This window comes from Platichthys flesus, chromosome 1 (assembly GCF_949316205.1).
Source record: "Platichthys flesus chromosome 1, fPlaFle2.1, whole genome shotgun sequence".
Classification (NCBI taxonomy): Eukaryota; Metazoa; Chordata; class Actinopteri; order Pleuronectiformes; family Pleuronectidae; genus Platichthys; species Platichthys flesus.
This window is the reverse complement of record NC_084945.1, coordinates 6,308,051-6,330,860: the sequence shown is the minus strand read 5'-3', so window position 1 is coordinate 6,330,860 and position 22,810 is coordinate 6,308,051. Positions and strand designations below refer to the sequence as shown.

General features: G+C 41.7%; 1 protein-coding gene across 1 annotated transcript in view; it reads left to right on the top strand.

Moving 5' to 3' along the window:
- Positions 1-22,810, top strand: part of LOC133967890 (E3 SUMO-protein ligase PIAS1-like) — a 43,747-nt gene that overhangs the window by 2,924 nt on the left and 18,013 nt on the right. The window contains 1 exon segment of the mRNA XM_062403621.1: positions 17,480-17,975. Coding sequence (XP_062259605.1) covers positions 17,480-17,975 — 496 coding nt within the window.

Below are 22,810 nucleotides of genomic sequence, written 5' to 3'. Positions count from 1 at the left end.
GATGCGTCATGTTGAGCTCTGGTAATTCATAGCAGGCGCCTTTCATTTTTTTATGAACCTCTGTAGACAAACTCATGAATCAGGAAGATTAGATCAATCAATGATGAAAAATAATCATTAATCTCAGCCCTAATTCGCACTACGTGACTTTTTCAACTGTCCATCAAACCCCCAATCGCCTGTCCTCCACTGATTTTTTTTAAATAGTTTTCTAGATCAATTGAATAATAAAGCCCTGATGATCTATGAGGACAACTATCGTTGAGGATGGAGGTGATTTATGTGAGATGCTGAATGAAAAATGATGGAGAAGCGTTAACCTCGACATTTTATAGAAGCATAAATAGTATCTTGGTTTAAAACATCCCTGCATCGCACACTCTGTGTAAAACGATCTGACTAACAGGCCTCAGGGGTTTGTTTACAATCCAAACAGGTGAGGTTTGGTTTAGCAGAGATTGGTGATATTTTATATTGTTAAGTTACGGTAACCACACAGATTATTCCACCTCCGTCCTCCAGCATTATGAGAATAAACCCATGGGATAGAAAAGTATTAGATAATTAAGCAAGCACCTTTTAACTGCGGCACAGTATTTTATTTTTAAACTTCTGTTTCACACCTACGATCATTTTGTTTTTGTTTTAAATAATGAATTTGTTCATATGCGTCACATGGATCTTTTGTCAGTCACCATCGGGCTGCAGAGCCCGGAGCTGACTGTGATACTGAGCACTGGGCTGAAGACAAACATTCAACAGTGTCAGTGTGTGGCAGGAGTCATCAGTCCATCACAAACACAGAGAGAGAGCAGGAGCTGTGGACGGAGAGAATATCAATGAAAGGATAAAAAAAACATGCCCGGGCTGCTGTTGTATAAAAAAATATTTGCTCTGTAACCTTTGAAACTTCAAAAAAAATGATGTATTTTTATTAAGGATTCTTTTTCTTACATAATATGTTTAGAGTTCTTTTCCATACATTTTCAGGAGTAGTGAAACATGCCAGACAAGATTTAGCCAGACAAGATTTAGAATTGCGTTTTTTTGTCAAACCAACTACTAATTGTCAGTCAACCAATCCATTATTTGATTTATTCCAGCTCCGACATGCTGTATACTACATGTTGTGTTCACGGTGGCCTCAGGCTGTATATTATTACATCTGAACTGCTGCATAAATCCGTAATGCAGTGGCCCCAGACAAAAAACCAGAGCCTGTGAAATCCTCTGATGTTGCCAGGCCCCCGAATGCGTCCTGCTGCCTCGCATTTTGTTTCACAGGAGTCCCGATCTGCCTCAGCTTCTTTGAACTGTCTTCTCTCTTCTCTGGAGCTGCTGCAGCAGCAACCTGGCAATACAAATGACTGTCTGTGCGCTGGCGGCTCATAGGTGGAGACAGTCTATTTGTAGAGCCTGTGGCTAGGTTAATCCCTAATGATACAGGCTCTCATCTCCGCTCCCCTACATCCTTTCAGCACCTGCCTATTTCTCTTTCTGTCATCGTCATTATCGCCAAAGTTAATATTTGGTTTCAGAGAGAATTAGATGTTTTTTTGCATGGAAATTACCGATGTGGCTGATACCTGCTCGCACCTGCTGCTCTATTTAAAGCGTGCGTGCATGTGCAGATGTTTGTGCACGTTTTAAAGCTCGTACTACACGAGCGAGAGAGGCTTCTCCTTGCACCAGCTCACAGAGAAAAGTACGGAGAATGTAGAATCTGGTCGGGGAGAGGCACATTAAAGATGTATGGCAGTGCGCAGCATAATGTATAAAGCTTTGCAGTGTGAGAAATGATCTCGTCGGGCACAGAGAAAATCAGAGGTGTTTAGCATCAAAGCAGCAGGAAACAAACTGTCAAGAGGGTTTAAACCCCCGTTCGCTGCATTTAGTGAAGTTTATCGTTTGTGCCGCCGTCAGATAAAGATAAGAAATATGTCATTGCAGGCTGCGTGAAGCCCTGAATCTTCTGTACAGTTGGGGCCAATCCAACTGGCGTAAGAGCTCTGCTATTGTCTGATATTTTGTCCTCTGAGAGCTCACGCTGGCTGCAGCCATTGACTTTCAAGCTAAAGCTTTTCTCGGCTCCTGTGGTGATTTTGTTACGCGCGGTCCTGTTGCCGTGGAAACGTGTCACATGTGAGATGGACACGGGCAGGTCGCGGTTTCCAACTGTCCCCCCCCCACCCCCCCCCCCCCCTCCTGGGAGATTTGGAAGTTATCCTTTTTAAAATTTTGGAATATTAAGAGATAGTTTCTGTGTGAATTAAGAGCTGGATGGATAAAAATGTCCTGTGAAAAGGCTGCCGTCATAAAATATTTCTTTATCCTCCTGCAGGATTTAGGAGTCTGCTGTGTTTTATCAGAGCCTCCCCTTGAAGCTCATAAATCTCTCCACCCGAGGCATGTGCTACTTCCGTGCAGAGTTTAGATAAACTTTCACTTTTGTACTTTGCGACTCATAATTCCCTCTCCAGCTGCGGCTATTTTGGTTTGAGGTTTTGTGTATGACGTGCTTCCATATCGCTGTTTATCACTAAATTCTGAGTTTGTACGTGCCACCGTCTTCGGTGCAGTGTGTTGGACGTCACACTGCCAGTAACACCTGATGGCACCGACACAACAGGTTACACAAAACACAGGGGAGGCAATCATTTGCGAAGAAATTGATGGTGTCTTGCTGCACGAATTTACAACTTAGTGAGATAATAAAATGTTCACGTTTGCCGATAATGATAATCATCATGATAAATGTCACATTATTTATTTTAAAATTAAAGACAGATTTTTGCTCCTGAGTAAAGGTTGTGGAGACAAACGCTTGATAAACAGAAATTAATTTTATGAAATCTGAGGTAGTTCGGTTCTGTTTTCCTCCTCCTCACCACCTATATTACATTTCATTTTTTTTCCTACACAATGCAAAAGTGATATATCAATATTTCCAATACTCCTTTCAGATTCTATGTGTAAAGTGTATGGGGTGTAAGTCAAGGTGCAACCTAAGCAACAGGGATTAAAAAGCAAAGCTGTTCTATGTCAGGAAACGTACACAAAACACATGAATGAATCCCCTTTATGTGCCCCAGGCAAATTACCTTTAATATCAGGCTATACCATCAAATGAAGGAGACGTCTGTACGCCCAGGTGTTTGTTTTTCTTGGCAGACAGTCTCCTCTATTGTGTCGCTTCAAAGTCATATCATGACACCTGCAGCCTTTCGTCCCAGGTGAGGGGATTTGTGGGTCTGTGGGGAGAAGAAGCCAGCCGGTTAAGATGTATCTCCTCAGCCCCTGAGCTGTGAGCTTGAAGGGTTAATGGCTAATGATAGAAGCGTGATCGTGACGTAGCGTCTCCGGTGACCTGTGACCTGAGGGACGCAGCTTAAGACACTGATCACCAAACACTCTTCATTCTTTTAGGAAGCATCCTGCGTCGAGCAGAAAATCCCTCCGGCAGGATTAAGAAAACAGCCGTGTCTGTGTGTGCTTTGCCTAAAGGACGAGATTAAACGACCCTGTGGGAGAATTGGCAGAGAGGAAAGATATGGATATTGTACTTTATAAATTTTGGATAAAATCAATGCATCTTGTAGTTTATTCAGAGATGGTACAAACGAGTGCAAATCAAACAACTGAAGTAATAACCAGAACGCAAACCTCCGGAAAGGCCAAACAATCCAACATGACTCTTGCTCTTCAAAGTAAGAGTCTAATCTGCAACATGTTACAAACATATAGATCTCAACACTGACCTTAAGTCGGTGATGTTTGAAATTTATAAAATGAAATATATGTTTGTTATTCAGGTCATAGTTTAAGGTGGTATTACACTGGATTGTGTTATATCATGATTTATGAGCAGAATATTTGGAACACCTCTGAACATAATGCAGTCCAGTTCAGCCCCATCTCTAACTGTCTCCTATGTGCTAAAACATATGATTTAATTAACACCTCTATGACGGGGGCCAACAAAAATGGAACTTTACAGACGTCATAAGAATATAATTTGTGGTGAAACTGTTCTGTATGGGATTGTATATAATGGACACTGATTGCAGTTAATAATAAACAATAACAATGTGCACGTATAAGAAGCAGATGAGGCGTGAAAATGAAAAAGGGAACGACTTAAATGGGAACTGTACATGGATGTGCAAAGGTCAAATACAAGTGGGTGTAGCTTAATGCTTCCTCATGTCAGATGTGCATTTCTTTGCAGTTAGTAAATGCAGATTTGTTTTTAATCAACCATACCCAAGATTCAAATATCTATGAAAATGTAAAGAAAACACCTTATATCACAATATCTTTCTGTGATTTGCAGCCTAATCTGGATCCGCCGAAAAGGTCATAGTTGAAAAGTGTGTATATTTTTCTCCTCAAGGGATGAAGAGGATTTAAATCGGGGAAAAATCCTCGGCTGTGCCAATAATTTAAAATGTTTTTTGATGATTTTATTTTTTCCAGTGTGAAATAAACCGTGAAGCCGTCAATTCAGTCCAGAACCAGACCTGACCAAGCATTAGTGGTGATGTGTTTGAGCTTTTTCATTAAACTGACAATAGACCTCATTAGAAAACATGGCAGGGTCTTTGCCAAAGGCTTTCATTTAATCTTTAACTCTAAACAAAGTTTTGAAGTGTGGTGTATCATGAGCATCTTCTGAACTTTGTCTTTAGTTCAACTTTTGAAATTAATAATTTACACTGAAAGCTCATTCTCTTCAGTGTATGTCTTGGTTTCAGCAGAAAAAAACAAATTGCACTACGTTCTCTCCCCCCCCCCCCCCCCGATCATTCAGCTGTAGTGAGATATGGAGCGAAGGTCCAAATTGATTTGGGAGACTTCATTCAGCACAGACCAGCCTGGTGTGCTTATCTATGAAGCTCAGGAGGAGGGCGCAGTAATGCAACTGCAGTTCCCCGGTGGTCCTGAGCCCAACTTCAGAGGAGTCAGTCAAATGGTCAAAACTCATCTGGGCCTTCTACCCAACCAGCAACGTGCTTGCTGCGCAGTCTGAGGTCACAGGCTTCTGTCTCTGTTATTCCACTTCATCTCAGCGTCTGCCGACCTCAAGCAAGTCTTCAGGAAGTGAAGGTTGCAGAGTGCGAGTGCAGCTCACTGGTGTCTTCCTACTTTTCATTTCTGTTTGACTTGTGTCTTCTTTTCTCAGCCTTTCAGCCTCTGTTGCTTCCTTTCTTCTTTTCACTGCAACACATGGGTGAGGTTAGGGATAAAACACCGCTCCGTTGTTTGAACCATTTAGCCATCGTTCATTGAGATTTTACTGTTTTTGATTGTCCTAAAAAACAGCAGCAAAACCCCCAGGAGTGTGTTCCTGCACTGTTTTGACACCCGATTACAAACCCCCTCGTCATCACAACGTTTTGCCGTTCAGTCTTGAAAGAGATGGGTTTTAGATACGCTGTATGCCTGTTGGGAGCTGGGACTGGAGCTCCGTATCCCCTTGTGTGGCGGCACAGCATTTAACATACTAATGATTAAAAGAGAAATCCTTCTGAGCTCATTCAAGCTTGGGGGAGGGACAGCCTCATCCATATTTTGTCCCAAACTCCGTTTTTTGACTTGATCCACAATGGGCACTGGTTCTGATCCCACAGAAGCAGGAGGGAGTGAAAACAACAGAGATATTTCAGAGTTAAGCCTGAGTCAGAAAAGCTGGAAGCCTAAAAGGAGGGGGGATGGGAGGACAGAGAGGGTGGAGGATGGGGAGGGAGCTGGCACTCAGTACAGAGCCCTCTAGCTGAGAGTGGGAGCTTTATATAATGGCCAGGTAGTGTGCCTGCTCCCCCCCCCCCCCCCCCCCCTCATCCGCCTACACAACCCCTGCACACCCACACACAAATGCACACATCCTGCAGAACCTTTAGAGAAACTGCTTGGCACAACATTATTAGCCTCACCATCTCCCGGACTCCTGGGACTCCAAAGAACTGCATTACTGTTCACCTCAAAACAAAGTAAAATGAAATGGATTTTTTTTAGCTCTTCTAGCAAACGTGTGGGGCTCAAAGGGAAAAGATGTCGGTTTCTTTAAGCCACAACTTAGGTCTTGCTAGGTGCAATGGACAGTATAACCGCTAGATAACCTTAACTTCTGTATGACACTGTCACATAGGTAAGACATTAGTGGTTTCTGTTGTGGATGGAAATTCTTTTTAATCCTATTGACGTTTTTAAATGTAAGTTTATTGAGGGGAAAGCCAGAGAGAGCCTGAATAGGCACACTCGATCGCTTCAGTGATTTCCCCATAGGTGTTAATTGCCAAATTACTTGTTTCTAACTTATGAAACAGAGGCCTGATGAAAACCTTTTATTCTGACCCAACTACAGAAAATTTTAAAGTGTTATACATCAGCTGGCATCCAATCAGATGATTCTTATTAGGGCTATGTGGGCAATGAAGCAATATCAATGGTTATTGCGATATAATTTTCATTAATAGAAAAATAACAATAATCCAATACATATAATAGCAATATCATGCTTTTTATTAACAGTGAGGAGGTATAACACAATTGATCAGAAATGTTTTGCTTTTTATTGTTTGTCAATTCCCATAAAGAAGAATTTAAAACCACAAACTTCACTCAATCAGGACAATAATTTGGTATTATTTATTTTAATAAACATTTGTCTCTAGATATTAATTTCGATATTAATTCTTAATTGAAATTATTAATTGTAAATTAAATGATTATACATTTTGCAGGATTTTCTCTCTCTCTTGTGCAGTTGAAGTTACTTGTTGTCTGACATACATATGAGCTGGTGGCTTTAAATCCCCAGAGACTGTTTCGTGAAGTTTGAGTGTTTGTTACAGATGATAAATTTGCAGTTTGAGCCCTAAAAACCACTGGCATCATCTCAGTAAATACAGGCAACACAGTGATGGAAACATGGAGCTTTCATCGACCTTCACCTAAATGCCTGCCAACAATTTCTGACTAATCTGTAAAGTTTTAAAGTAGAAAAACTATGATATTGCCAAAGGCTGCAATTGAAAGTCAGAATCAAGGTGTGTTTCTTTGAGACTCCGTTTTCACCACTTTACCTTTTAGTGTTTATGTAAGAAAATATTTATGGTGCACAGTGTCACTTCAGGCAATGCGGGAAGAAAGTCTAGCCTAGATTTGTCTTCCTATGCAGGCTAAAATTGTACTCGGCCATTTATAGTTGCCGTCTTGCAAACCGGGGATTTTTTAACTCTAGTAGAGTTCATCATCATTACCCCACAATCTATTCCTCGACTTCTCTCAGCCCTGTGAACAAGGAAGCTGGCTGTGGTTGGTTCTAATGCACAGGCAGCGAGTGTCATAGTGTGCCTGTCATTTGATGGTCATGGGACTGAATGGTACATTGAGGTTTTGCACACATACCAGCCATTTGGCCAGCATATGTAATCTCTGTGAGCGTAATTATCTCTCGTGTTGTGCATGGGTCCTGATGGGGTGATCGTGTGTGTGTGTGTGTGTGTGAGTTCTTCCCCTTGCATGCAAACTCTTTGTGTATCAGATCTGTGGCATGCATGCACTTAGCCTTTGTGACTGCCCTTCGCATGTGTGCTCAATTGAAGTGAAGCACCTCACATGACAACCACAGTGGACTCCGTGTGTGTGTGTGTGTGTGTGTGTGTGTGTGTGTGTGTGTGTGTGTGTGTGTGTGTGTGTGTGTGTGTGTGTGTGTGTGTGTGTGTGTGTGTGTGTGTGTGTGTGTGTGTGTGTGTGTGTGTGTGTGTGTGTGTGTGTGTGTGTGTGTGAACATTATACTCATGTGAATTTCCTGTTTGCACTTGTTAGTGGTCATTTCCCATTTTACAATTTTAAAGCAGAATGTGTATCAAATTCAAGATTTAAAAAAGCAAAGATTAAAAAGACATTGTACTGCTCTAGTTCTGACAGCCTGCCATGGATGATAACGTCTTTATGGATATTTTTTAAGGCCATTGAAGTGATGGGTTTGTTCCCACTGCTGCCGATGGCCGATCTGTCTCTCTGCCATGTTCTCAACTGCATGTATGTGTGTATGGTGCTGATGAGCAGTCAAGGAGGAAAGAAGATCCTCCACGATGTTGATTTGTGCTTTGGGAAATTGTGAAGATTATTTTCTGATACGATTACGTCACATAATTTCTGCAGTTTTTTCAGCTGCACATTCCCGCTGCCAATTCAGGCTGCCAAAGGTTGTACTGGATCCATATCTGGTGACTGTGGAGGCCTCTCAGTTCACTGAACTCATTGTTATGATCATGAACCCAGTTTGAGATGTCTGTGACATGGAGCAGTATCAAGCTTGAAAGTAACTGCTAGAAGATCTTCACAGCTCTGATACTCTTTGCTTGTGAGAAGCTTCTTGTATTTGTACTTATGTCCAGAAATATTTTGTATTATTTACATATTGTTAGATACTTTGATACGCACAGATCAGGTTAAATGTGCATGTGTTTGAGTTTTGAGAGTTTTTAGACTCCAGCGCCACACAAAACCACAAATACATCATGTGTTTAAGAGCTGGTGAAAAACTGGGACATCTGGGCTGTTGGCAGATCAGTCAACTTCTCACAGATGTCCCTGTTTTCAACAAGCACTTAAACAAAACATGCATGGGGTCTATGTGGGGCTGGAGTCTGTAACAAGAGTCTTAAAACCTCATTTAATAATCTGTAAATAAATTCAAGGCAATATTATAAAAAACTAAAATGATTGGTTATTCGAAATTATAGTTAAAATCTATAGGTAAAATACTAGGGGTTTAGATGATTTACGTGTCTTATAATGGCTTTGTGGATTTGTGTGTCAAACATTTATTTGATTCTAAAATAAACACAAATTTGTAAATCAAAATTGTCTTTTTAGAGCTTTTATGACACATTTGTGGCCCTTTAGAGTCTAATTGATCTCCATAGATGAGCTTTCACAGAAACTTGAGCCACTCCCCAGTTTTGGAGGCCAGTGTTTCTCCTGACAGACGAAACCTTTGAGGACGGCTCGGCCACTGGCCAGTTCCAACCTGTCTCCCCTCATCAAACAGGCCTGCGTGCTGCCTGCCTCCTTTCATTATGGCTGCAGCACAGCAGCGCTTACAGGTGTGTGCTTACGGTCGAGGTAAGGGTCAACTGGAGTGTGTCTGTGTGTGTGCGTGTGCGCGTGTGTGTGTTGAAGAGAAAAAACCTTTCTGCAAGTTAGTTGCATGATTCAATAATCTGTGTGCTTTGTGTGTGTGTGTGTGTGTGTATACATGTACCACTAAGCCTCTTACAGATGCACTAGTGTCACTCTGAACATCTATCTTTGTTATACGAGGAGTAAAAGGAGATACTTGACTACAACTCCCAAGGTGCATTGAGGTAAAAGAAAAAATCAACTTCAAAATGAGGTTTCAAAAGAAGCTACAGATGACACAGGATAGATGTTCTCAGTCTAAAGTCCTCTGCGATGACCGTAGGTCCGACTCCAGCTTGTGGCTATTTCCTCCATACATTCAGGTTTGTGAGTGTTTCTTTATCAATAATGTCAGCAGCTATATCCGGCTTTTCTCTGCAACCATCCATTAAAACTGGTGGTCGTAACATATTGATAGAATATTGTTAAATATCCAGGAGAAAGATCCTGATTTATTTAAAGCAAAGTGAAATTGGAATTTAAAGTGTCCCAAAATCTTCGAGCTCAAGCAGTTCCTCCCACTTAACGGCTCCATATACTCTAAGATTGTCACCATCAAAAGTTGTATCAGCCTGGATGTGCTTATTTATGAAATATATTGGTTTTCAATCATCTACCTTGCACCATTTATTTTGCTACAGTCAGAAGTTTATAGGTATTTCCAGCAGTAGTGTTTGCAGCCTGACCAGTGCATGACTGTGGATCTTTTACTCCTCTGATAGTGAACGTCAATCTGAGCTGCCCCCTCCAGCCTCGACACCCTCCCTCCCCCTCCCTCCTGTGTTTTTCGCAGGAGCTGTGGAGAATTTCATTTGGTCTGGAGGCTCAGCTGCTCTCTATCTTCCCCCATCCCCCATCATCTCACTCATCCATCCATCACTCTCACCAGCTCTGGGCATAGCAAATTATTACCCTGCACAACACTCTCCAGTCTGACAAAAATCTACAGGGTCTCTGCTGGTCTCCAAAAGTCTTGAGAAGCTTTGAATTCATTTTTCTTTTAAAGAAAAATCTTCCTCAGAAGGTTTTATAAAATCATAAATATAAACTCGGTGAACCCCGATCAAGCAAATAAATTGGGAGAGATAACATTGTAGTTTTTATTATTTAAGTCAGACTCAAAATGAACTCGCAGTGCACAGGACGGATCTATTCACCCATTCTGCTGCTGCAGCTCTTTCTCAGTTCCAACACAAAGGAGAACTCATCTACTGGCAGAGTGACTGGAGTCAATTGTCTTTTTTTAGCAGGTTCAAAAAGGAAGGGCGAATAAAGCCTGTGATTGTACCGATGGTGGGAAAACCCTTAAATTAGCTGAAATATAAAGACTAGAAATGATTAAGATTCTCAGAATTTGTAATAGTGTGTAAGCTTAATTATGACTTAGTATTTACTATGAAATCATGCAAATGTGTCAGTTCTAAGTTAGGATATCAGAAGATAGAAGATACATAGGAAAACCACATGTCCAGTGTTTTACTGGTTGATATCACCATACCCATTTTCAATATATCGTGCAGCCCTAGTGTCTTACTGGTTGGAGTTTCTTTATTTCTTTTGACACTAACACTAAAATCTGAAGTTCACAGTTGTTGTTTCTCCTTTCCCTTCTTCTTTTGCCGCACTGGTTTACTTGCCTGAAGCAATTTCAAAACTCTCAGGTTTCAGTTTCAGCTCCTTGTGCTGCTCAAGACATCAGAGAGTATCACGCTGGTGAATCTTCAGCCGTCACCTTCACATATTGGTGTTAAATGTACCCGTCTGGTAAATTTGCAAAAATCTCTGTTTTCAAAAAGCCACACTGGCCCGTTTGCTGTGTGAGTTTTTGTGCAACAGCCCCTCTGCTACCACGAGCTTTTCTCTTTTGGTTGCCTCTTCTCTTTCCCCCTCCCCTCCTTTGTTTAAGCTTCCCTTTGCACCTACATGTCAAGTTGTTTCAGTAAAACATTTCAATAAAGCACAGGCTTTGATGAGGTCTGGCCTTTTCAGAGCGCCGCAGCCTGTGTTTGAATTCAGCTCCACTGTGAATACTTAGTTTGAGGAGATCAGTAAGTAAATGAACCACATTGGCTGCTAATATGACACGAAAATGTCAGAACTGCGCTTTGATATCACTTAAATCATTTCTTTGTTGACTAAACAAACCGATTCAGGCAAGTGCCTACAACAACAACCAACAGTGGTTGCTGTTGTAGGCAACCACATAATTTACCCACTTAAGAAAGCAAATGTCTAATGATATAATATGGAACAATTCTTCATTGAATTTCGTAAAATGACAATACCCATGTTATATATTTTGTTGACTTGTGCACTTACATTATCCAACAAGCTGATAAAATCTCCAATTTTATTAATCAATTAATCAATTATCAAAATAGTAGTAAATTCATTTATGGTAATCAACTGATCAATATATTGGCTAATCTTTGCAGCTCTATAGCAAATTATGCAGATTCTTGATTTGTTAGTGTTCAGTTGTATGAGGTGGAGCTTGTGATGAGTTTAAGACGGGGTGGGGGGGGGGTCGTACTGTGCAGAACAGTTGCAGACGTTGTAAAGTAAGCTTGGTTTTAAAGTTTATTTCTGTTTCGTGTTGTTCAGCTCATTAACTTTCTTACTTCTTGAAGACTGAAAACAAACATGTTTTTCTTTCATCTGTTTCGTCTTCATTTTCTTCAACAATGTCCATCAGGTTCGTTCTGTCTCTGTGTTTGAAGGACAGCCCGTCCTTTCTCTTCAGAGACTTGAACTGGTGCAGTAGATTCTCAGAGTCCTGGTGGCCGACATGTCTCGTCGAGTAAATCAACCCGTAAACAAAAGCTGGGAACAATATTTTATGCAGTGGTTGCTGAGCGGGGAAGATGGAGGAGTTCTGGGGTCACCTGTCCTGGTGATGACTGCGGGGGGGGAGGGTGGGAGGAGGAGGAAGAGGAGGAGGAGGAGGTGATGGTGAGAGCAGGGAGCCATGCGTCTGCCTCTCCTCCAACAGCACCCGCTCCACTGTTTTCTCTCCTCTGTTTGTTTTCCCTCGTTTCTTTTTTTTTTTTGTGTGTGAGGCCAGAGGAATGTTACACATCCGCAGTATGGTGAGCGTGTGTGTGTGTTTGTGTGTTTCAGGTTTATGTGAGCCAGTGTTTGTGCTTGTGTGTATTTGTCTCTCTTTTGTGAGTGTTTGCTTTGTAGAGAGTGGGTGGGGGGGCTTGGTGTGTGTTTGTGTTAAGGTGTCTGTGCGAATGCGTGCACTGGTGCGTGTGTGTGTTTGTGTGTGTGTGTGTGTGTGTGTGTGAGGGAAAGAGAAATTGTGGGCAGCCAGTGTCATCATTTTTCACATCCCCCTCTTTCACATACATATTTCATGGAACTGGTCATTTATGTCACCAACAGGAGAGAAACTACACTGTGTGTGTGTGTGTGCGCCTGTGTGTTTGTGCTGTCCAAGTCTATATGCAATAAACAGAAAAAATTGGATTGTCAAATGATTCTCTTAGAAAAGCCTGTAAACGTTGAGGATCCATACACAGACAGCAGCTTCCTGCCTCCTCGTCCTCCTGTAGGAGCCGTCTGCGTTTGACTGATGTGTTTTTATAACCGCAGTGTGGCTCAGACTGAAGGCATCAGAATCACATTCACATATGGGCGACCGCCTCCTGATTCTCTCCCTCCTCCTGAATGTGTCTTCACTGTATGTGTGTCATGACAAAGGACACGAACAGGTCTGTGTCCTGCCTGATAAAAACATCTGGATTTTTTTTTAACTGTGGTATTACCCATGTGCATGTGTGAGTAATTATATCACTATTGGTGGGGAGACACAAATCTCTCAGCACAGTGACACTGAGGGGTGTTTACTTCCTTTTGGGGGTAAGAAGGTTTAAGGTTAGTGTTAGATTTAGAGTGTTGCCATGTATGTTATGATTATGAAAAAACACAGCTGCAGTGGTATCACAAGGAAGTCGACAAAATGTAGCTGCATTATCGAGCAATGAAGCAGACTCTGGTTCAACTTCTTCGCCAACACAACAAAGTCTCATCCATCAAGGCAGAATATTGGCCAATCACACACATGCAACAGCACGTTGCTGGGAACTTCTTAATCTCTGCTGTGTGCATCAACATCGTCGCCTCAGTTGTGAATGTGATAACTCTCCAGGGTTTTTAACCTCTCCAGAGAGGTTTGTACCTGTCGGTACAAACCTCTCTGCTGTGAACAAGATTTTAAATACATCTATTTGTTCCTCCGACTGGACTTACAGGATCATATTGAGTTGTCTAACCCTTGGTAGGCAAATGAAACGACACGTCCACGCCCAACACAGACCCACGTGGTAAATGTCTCTGTTAATACGGCCGGAGTCTTCATACCTGCTTTCAGACATGAGCTGAACTCCACAGTTCCTCCATATTTTCTCCAGAGGTTATGTGAACGCAAACCGCAGAGTAAATAAAGCGGAGGATTAGAAAACCTCCCTTGGATTTGTGCATGTGTGAAAAGCAAACTGCGGTTGACCTCTGCAGCCAGTTCTCAGGATTTTACCTGCAGGTCATGTCTGAAAATGACTCGTGAAATGTAAGCTAAGGTAACGTCCCCTGAAGGGATGGAAACACGACTGTGTGTGCACGCTGCCTCACGCATGTGGCAGCTGTACACAAGATGCAGTGTTTGGTCTGTAAACAGCTGCTGTGTCACGTTGACCAGTGTGAAGCTTGGTCCGAGCCCAGTTTGTCTCAAATGGTCTGTTCCTCGCAGGAGGACGTCTTCATGAAGTGTGAGGACTTTTATTATTTTCTGTGGTTGTTAAAATGGTTCAAACATTTGAGAATGTCACTGCGATATCTGGCATCGTTATACTAGAATGATTATTTTTTACTTATGTGAGATAAGATCAATGTGAAAGAATAAATCTATACTTCTTTTCTTTAGAGATGTCGCAAAAAATCCTGGATTCATTTTCATTCCTTTTAAATCGAACACAACATCCATGGTGTGTTTTGCCTTATCGTTTAGCAGCAGATGTTTTTGTTGGCTTCAGATGTCGCAAATGTTGTGCAGTTACATGCTCTGAAAGTAAGGTTTGCAAAAACATGTTTTACAGTTAGCTGCAACACTTCGAGGTTTCACTTCCTCTCTGTTAATACGTCATTTATATTGATATAACACCGTCCTGCGGCTGCACCAGAGCGAGCTGTTTCTTTCACACCTGGGCCACTCGCCACTCACAGAAAATGAAAGCCGTTGAAGTACAATTCTCTCTTTTTTACATTTAGATGATTCTCATAGCAAAGTAGCGCAGCTGTAGAATAAGGCTCAAAGTCTTTTGGCGGTATTCCTGCATCATGACAACTTGCCCAGAGGAAATCAAACAAAAGCTAATGAGTGAGGTGAGGCCTCTGTCATTTCTAAATGATGTGTACTAATTCTGATATGTGGATAATTGCGCATGGTTTGTGTTGTGCATGTCTTTCCCGTCTAAAAAGCTGCTGGTTAGGTTATTAAAAAGAAACTGCACACAGCAGTCCTTCTAAATGTCAATTGGATGCAGAACTCGAGAGGAACCGAAGAAGAATGTGCATCATGATAAGAAAAGGAATCAGGGCGTAAAGGTTTGATCCTTTTATATGGACACCTCACACGTTCTGTGAATAGTAACAGTAATAACCACTCTGTGTGTGTAGCCTAATGGAAACTGACACCTTGGGCACTAATAGCCCTGTGTACTTTGTCTTTTAAGGGGCGTGTGTTTGTGTGTATCTGCGATGTTTTATTTTTGCTCTCTTTCTCTGTCATTAAAGGAGATGAAGGCAGGAGGCTTTTACAAGACATGTCGACCCTGTGTGTGTGTGAGAGTGTGTGTGTGTTTGTATACTGCCGTCTTTGTTAGGACCAGTTTCACTATTAGACCTTGTGGAGTGAGTCCTCGCTTTCTGACACTTTTTAATGTGTGGGATTTTCAGGCTGTCGGTTTATATAAACACGTACGTCCCATTTTTGTCAACACATTATCTCAGCAACGCCTTCAGGGAATTTCTTCAAATCTGGTACAAACGTTCAGTTGGTCTTTAGAATGAAATGACTAGATTTGGTGATTGAAGGACAAAGGTCACCTTACAAAAAACACATTTGTTCCCTTGTGTATGCAATATCTCAGGTACAAATCAAGGGGACCTTTTCAAAAAATTTGCACAGATGTTCACTTGGACTCAAGGATGAACTGATTAGATTTATTTGGCTAAAGGTGAAGGTCACTGTGACCTTACAAAACACATTTTTGGTCTTGTAAATACAGTATCTTAGGTTAACCTTGAGGGAATTTCTTCATATTTTGTACATGATGGCCTCACACAACTTGTGTTTGGCCTCTTGAAGTCTGCCCTTTGAGGAAGATCTTCAGATATTGACCAGTTGCCACTTGGACTCAAAGATGAACTGATTAGATTTCAGTTGTCAAAGATCAAAGAGCACAGTGACCTCATGAGTCTGGAAAAAAATCTATGTAGTTAGAAACTACAACCAAAGGGCGATAATTCTAGTGAAGGGATAAGACCTGGTTTTAGGGTTTATGTTTGATTTAGGTTTAGTGAGTGGGGGCTGGCATGTTGTTTATGGTGAGGTTAAGACTTTAGGGAATGTGTTATATCATTAGTTGTCCTAATAAAGACAGAAGTAGAAGTGTATGCTTGGGTTTGTGTGTGGAAATAGATCTGGTTCCAATGTGCATTTACAGTTTCCCTGTTTACACATTTACACCCTTCATCTGACCACATGAAAGAAGTGGTGCAAATGCGCCAAAGACACATTGATGACGGATGTGAGCGTCCAGAGGTTCTCAGAAACGTTTTGTGACCATGGTCAACAAAAGGGAAATCATTTGAAATGCTTTGTCAAGGCCACAACAACTACTTGGGGTGAAATAATAATCCTAAGTGATCGCAACTGTTTGAGCGACGTAGCAGCAGCTAGCATTCGTTCACCAAACAAACAGATGAAGCAGTCTCTTCCTCAGTCTTCATGTGATTCACCTGTGGATGGAGGGAAGTCGGCAGTAATGGAAATGCAAACATAATAAGGCAGAGTCACCATGGATGCATTGTAAGACATCCATGAGTGTGACGGCTGCAAACTCCTTCTACTCTTCATTTGTTGTTGTTTTGTTGGACCTGCAAGGACGAGAGGAGGTTGTAACACGAGCTGGATCATGAGAGATCACGCGGTCACATATGTGGACATCTGAACAAATAGTCTGGTGAGGTGAAGCGCTACCAGCACTTTCTGTAGTTATGTTCAACCCTATGCTGAACCCTCAGTGCTTTTTCCCCCCTAGAATCCTGTTGCAGCTTCTCAATCCCACTGCCTCCTGGGACGAACCGCCCCGACCTCACGTTGAGCCTTGTTTTGAGCCGGAGAAAATCCTTCGTTGGTTTTTCTCATTTCAACTCAGAAGAACATGTTCTGCATTAAGTGCTCCACTTCCCAGAATCAATGGTGTCTGTGGTATTAGGACAGGTGCCGATCCAGCTGACAGAAAATGAAGCTGTAGCTGTACTTAGTCTTTTATTGTATATACTGCAGTCAAATGCTTTACTGCCAGGTGGTGAACTACTCTGTGTGTGTGTGTGTGTGTGTGTGCGTGTGCGTGTGTTTTAAACATCTGTTTGGCAAACAGCCAGCTGTGCTGACCTAAGGTATCTTTATGTATGGGAAACCACAGCTCTGCCGTTGGCTTCGTTACGAAGCAGCACACCTGCATCAAACCTAATAAATATTGATGCAAATATATCCATTTAAAATTCAATCCATACAATTATTTTCATACCCGACCTGGTTGAGGTTGGCAGAAGGACGAGTGGAGCAGCCGCCTTCCTCTTAAATAAGCCCGACCTGCTCCTCCCTGGAGAGACCCCAAGCCAAGCGGAGAGTATCGCTGCTTTCACACAGAGTCGTAGATAGTTTGTGGCTTCTCGTACATCTGTGGCCTTTTCAGTGTTGTGTTCAGCAAATAAGTTACACGCTCTGTGGCCACTGTTCTTTGCACAGGGAAGTATTTAATTTCCTGTTGTGCAGTTTGTTCCCAGAGAACAGGATGGCTTTGTCTTTTTAAACAGGTGTGTTAAATTGAAACAGTTTTAAGACAATAATAATGATTTCCAAAGTGAAAAAGACAGATTGTCATTACTGTTCTGGAACAGATTTGTGGGACTAACATGCATCAGTCAGGAGACATTGGTTGTGTCATTGCATCTTAAGAGATGATTTCTGATCTTACTTCTCATTTTCCTCCCATTTCAGCAAATGGTGATGAGCCTGCGGGTGTCGGAGCTACAGGTGCTACTGGGCTATGCTGGGCGCAACAAGCACGGACGCAAACACGAGCTGCTGACCAAGGCGCTGTATCTTCTGAAGGCCGGCTGCAGCCCCGCCGTGCACATGAAGATCAAAGAGCTCTACAGACGGCGCTTTCCTGCCAAAATGGTGTCCCACTCAGAAATGGCCCTGCCTGGACCGCACCACCCTGCCACAGCTGGAATGGTTGGTGGAGGGGGTGCCGCGCTGCCCGCCGGCCTGACACAGCTGGCTTATGAGGGTCATGCCGGTCACGGTGGAGCCCCGTCACCCGCTGCCCTGCTGCCCCTCTCACTGCTCGGCCCAGGGAAACATGAGCTGACTGGACTGACGCATCATCTACCGGCCTCAGCCACACTGCACCCGGTCCATCCAGATGTCAAGCTCCAGAGGCTCCCCTTCTACGACATGCTGGACGAGCTCATCAAGCCCACGAGTCTAGGTGAGGAAAGATGTGAGTCTGGTTTTCCTGTGAGATGTGTAAAGGATGTAATGGATACTTTTAAACCTTCTTTATACATTCTATTTGGAGCATTTCAACACACTGCAAATATTAAAATACATTTAAATTAGCTTTAATCAAGAGTTTTGATATATCAATATATGAAATGACAATGGCTACAAAAGAAAAATGTATTTATGACAAAACTAAGATAAGAGTTAAACTGTTCCACATCACAACTAGTGGAAACTGGTTCATTCTCACTTTTCTCATTGGGCCACTTTCAGCCACAGAAGGCAGCTGTGAATATTGGATTTACTTTACCAGGCGGCCAGAAACACGACAAACGCGGCTGCTGAATTTATAAATAATTAACTATTTGCTAACAAGTTCAGCACATCATCCCAAAACTCTCTCTCCTCTTCTCTCGTTTTCACTCCCACTCTACCAGCCTCCATTTGTGTCATTTCTACCTCTTTATTGTCAGGGGTTGTGGTTATTTATATCCGTATATTATTCCCATACTAATTATGGCAGCAGTTGCAGAAAACATTGACATTTGTGTTTCGTCTGTTGTGTAAAATGACTTCCTTCCCGTCCTGGGGCTGTGCTGACGGACAATGCACTGATGAGACGCAGAGAAGTTACTGCAATGAAAAAAAAAGTATTTAAATTTAAGAAATGCTCATTTCCCTTGAGGCGAAATGAAAATAATAATTAGGACTTTTCCGTCATTAAACGTAAAAAAGCTGCAGAACTCTTCTTCTCAGATTCTCCTGCATGACCTCACAGACTTCATAAACTTTAGTTGTTTCTCACATGTTTATCTCCATTGATGATCCAGCAGTTAGTCACAAGCTTAAAACCAATAGATAAATAATGGATTATACATATTTTATGGATCTGAATCTTGAGAATTGGCATTCAGTCGCTGGATAGGTTTTCAGGATATATTATATGTGAATAAAGGCAGTTATTTAGATGTTAATTGTTATACATGTGCTACCATGCTATCATTTGTTTTAAATGAGTTGTCATTATAGTTTCATATTATGTGTATATTTGTAGCCACAAGACCAATTATTCATCTCTGTGGAGCCTTTGAATATCAATGAATCACTTCATGTAGACCATCAACAACACATGAATTATATACATATTAAATGAATCTAAAAGTTTAGTAAATTCTAAAGAAGAGGAGAGCCTAAATATTTGAAAAAAATTTTAATTTAATCTTTTTACCACATTTCAACCCTTTCGTGTAACACAGCACCTGATTTCAGAACAAAACATTTTTACTTGTAACAATTGTTATAGCACCAGAAGATTAGTTTTTTTAAGTTGGGAAATAAAGCCATTTTTATTTAAGAACCCATCACTGAGGATAAAGCCCCTTTTCTGCACATTGAAAAAACCGCTAAAAACCATAAACATCAGGATATTGTCTGCAATAAGAATGGATACAATGGGCATTACCTCCCAAGTCTAATAACTCTGCTGATGACACGGGTTTCCATCAGCTGTGATGGAAACCAGTGTCAGACGGGTGAACGTGGTGAGACAGTGCCTCAGTTGCTTCATGAGGTTGAAATAGAACAGAAAGGGAAACTTCTCTACTGACAATGGGAGAGAGAACAATTGCCTTTTTTTGTGGTTTTACCGACAATGGAGGTAAAAAAACTGCATTTCTTATTAATTTTTGGTTTTAAAAAGAGATATAGGAAGCAGGCTGAGAGAATAATTCACACATCTGGTATGTGGTCCTGTCTAATTTCATGAAAACCCTGCATTGAAGTGTCACGTCTGTATCCAGTCTACCCCTTTAATTTTCTTCTTAAGAGACTTTTAATCTTGGCTTTATCCTGGTATATTTGTCATGATATTAGCTGTTCATTCAGCACCCAGCATTCATTTAGCATAATAACACTCTTAGGGCTCTGGGATATATTGCAAATATATGGAAATGTCTAGTTTTTCCTACATTAGCATTTTAATGGAGTACAAGACCATCTCGTGATTAATTTGCCTGCAGATGCATGTACAAACACAGCGCTTGCAGCTCTGTCATCACACCATCTTTCTTCTCTTCTCCTTCCCTCTCTCATTCTATCCATTTCCTGTACATTCCACCTCCCTCTCTGCCTCCACATTCTCTCTCTCTCTTTCCCCCCCTCCGTCTTCCATCCTCGCTCCGTCTCTGTGGCCGTCCTCGCTTAAAATTTGCATGCAAAGTGATGAAATCACACAGGCGTACACCTGTGCCCGCAAAACACACCCTCTCCTCATTCGAAACACTCCCTCGCGCACGGATACACAACCGTCTGCACATACTGTACTTTCAAAAAACACAAACGTACTTTCCAATAAATAATGCATGTTGATCATATCGGTCTCGGAGAAGCGGGGAGAGTGGAGGGAGGAGTGGGGGGGAGAAGACAAAGCCCAGAGGAAGATGGTGCACATCATTAGATGAAACGAATTGGCTTAAAACAAAAATGGAATTCAGCAGCAGCTTAGAGGTGATGACCCTCTTTAACCTAATGATAATGGAGGGCAGTAATGAAACCACTTGATTAATTGTGATAATTGTGACCTCACTCGTGACCACATACTTTCTCAGACTTTCTCTTCTCCGCTTGTTGACTTCCCTGTGATTTTTCGGATTACTGTTCAATGCTACTACCCCCCCTCGATCCCCTGCTCTACCCCATTGTTGTTGATTCTCCTGTTGCCTTGCCTCCCATTTCATTTCTCCAACTCCCTTCCCCCACCAGCTTACTCCCCCGGTTTACTAGATTTTGATTTTGTGCTGGAGAAGGCTGATTTGTTGGCCCTGTTTCTGCTTAGCTGTGGTTCTAACAGGGTTTTTACAAGCGCACATGTGCACGGCAGACTGAAGAATGAAAGATTACCACTTGTTTGCTGTGTCCTTGCATCTAGAATTGGAATAAATAAATCTTATTTTCACAGCTGAACTGGTTATTGGAAAATGCAGAGGCACGTGAAAGGGAAAGTTGAAATTTGCTTTGGTCTTCTTGTAATTACACACAAGCAATTTGGTGTCAAAGAAAATAGACAAATAAGAAATGGAAATGAGTGTCAACAGAGCAGTGCAGTCGAAAGCCAAAAAGAACAAGGGTTGGTCTGTGCCAGTTGTCGTAAAGAGATGGAAGATACAATCAAACTGTTTAAATGCGGGGCTGAAATAACATGTTTTTCACTGTGTTGTACTCGTTCGTTCACATCCAAGAAAAGAATAAACAAAAAGAATCCTCTAAAAGCAGCGTCAGATCAAATCTTATATCATCTCTACCAGACTCGTGCTGCACAATTACAGCTCCTCACTACCACTCTTCTATAAATTCACCTCTTAAACTGAAATACAGGTTTTTATAACATCCCTTCTGACCATTTCTTTCTTCTCCTTGTGTTTTTCCTCTCATGCCATTTTCCCTCTCCCTTTAAACGTTTTGTTGCTTTCATCTGTTAACGCCGTCTGGTCGCAGACGCAGGACTTTGGCAGAAGTTTTGTCCCTTCTGCCATCGCAGCCCTAAACAAACTGCATTGTTGACGCTGTTGTACAGATCCAGACTTGTGTGTGTGTGTGTGTTCTGTATACAAGTATAGATTGTGACAAGAATTATGGCAGTTGTGTTGCTGTCTGTATGTATCTGACAACTAATCTGTTTCAGGCAGTAATTTTTTCTTTTACACAGCGCTGTATTACACACAGCACAGCAGGAGGAGACCTGTTCTCTCTCTCCTCTCACTGTGACATCTGCCCAGATGCTAAAAACTGCTGCCGCTTGTATCACAAATAACCTTCAAATGTTTCAGCTTTGGTTGAACCTGTCAGAGGAGTTGTGAATAAACGAGATTACTGATCAGCTGCATGCACTTTTAGTTTCAAAATAACAGAGAAATGATCTGTGTAAACGTGTCCCTTGTTTTCTTGCCCTAACCTGATTTCTCAGTATTCAGTATCCTGGTTCCTTGTGTGCTTGTAAATGTAGTTATTTTCACTCACACCCTCCTCCCTCCCTCCCTCCCTCCCCCTCTCTCTCTCACTCCCTCACTCTCGCTCACTCTCTTCCTCCCAATCATTATCCCTCACTTCTCCTCCCCCCTGTGCAGTCTCTCGCCCTCTCTGCTGGGTCTTATCAGTCTGTGGGAGAAAGCGATCTTAGGCCCACAATTTCAGCCTTGCCAGTACAAACTGGTCAACAGTCTGGCTTCTCTTTTATTACCACAGCAACCTCACTGGTTGAATTCCAGTCTCATCTCCATCATTATCCCTCCTCCATAGAGAGCTGCACTGTGCCTCAATGCCCATTATGTATATCATTGTGGTGCACATGCATTATACATGATTCAATCACCATATCTCCAGGAAAAAGATGCAAGCCCATTTTGCTTTTTATGAGCGTTTGGTGCATAATGGATTGTTACATGGGAAGATTTGTGTGATATTCATACAATGGAGGGAAATAACGGGACAGAAATATGTCAGTTTAAGCGTTTCAAACATCACTTTCATAGATGAGCCTCTCCATGATTTGTTTCTGTGCTGGAGGTTGAAAACTTCTGGGGAGAGTAATTGTCAGGATTACGTTAAGATTTTTTTTTATTACTCAATTAGACAATAGATGATGTTTTTCCTTCAAATGTGCAGAAAACTAAAATATTCATCTTTAGTGATGCATACTGTGAACGTTGGTGTAATTACACTGTGAACACAATTCCTTTTTAACAAATGATACCTGATACAAATATTATACCTAGAAAACATGTTTATTCACCAACAACTAGTCTAAAGGCCGTTTACTACTGAATA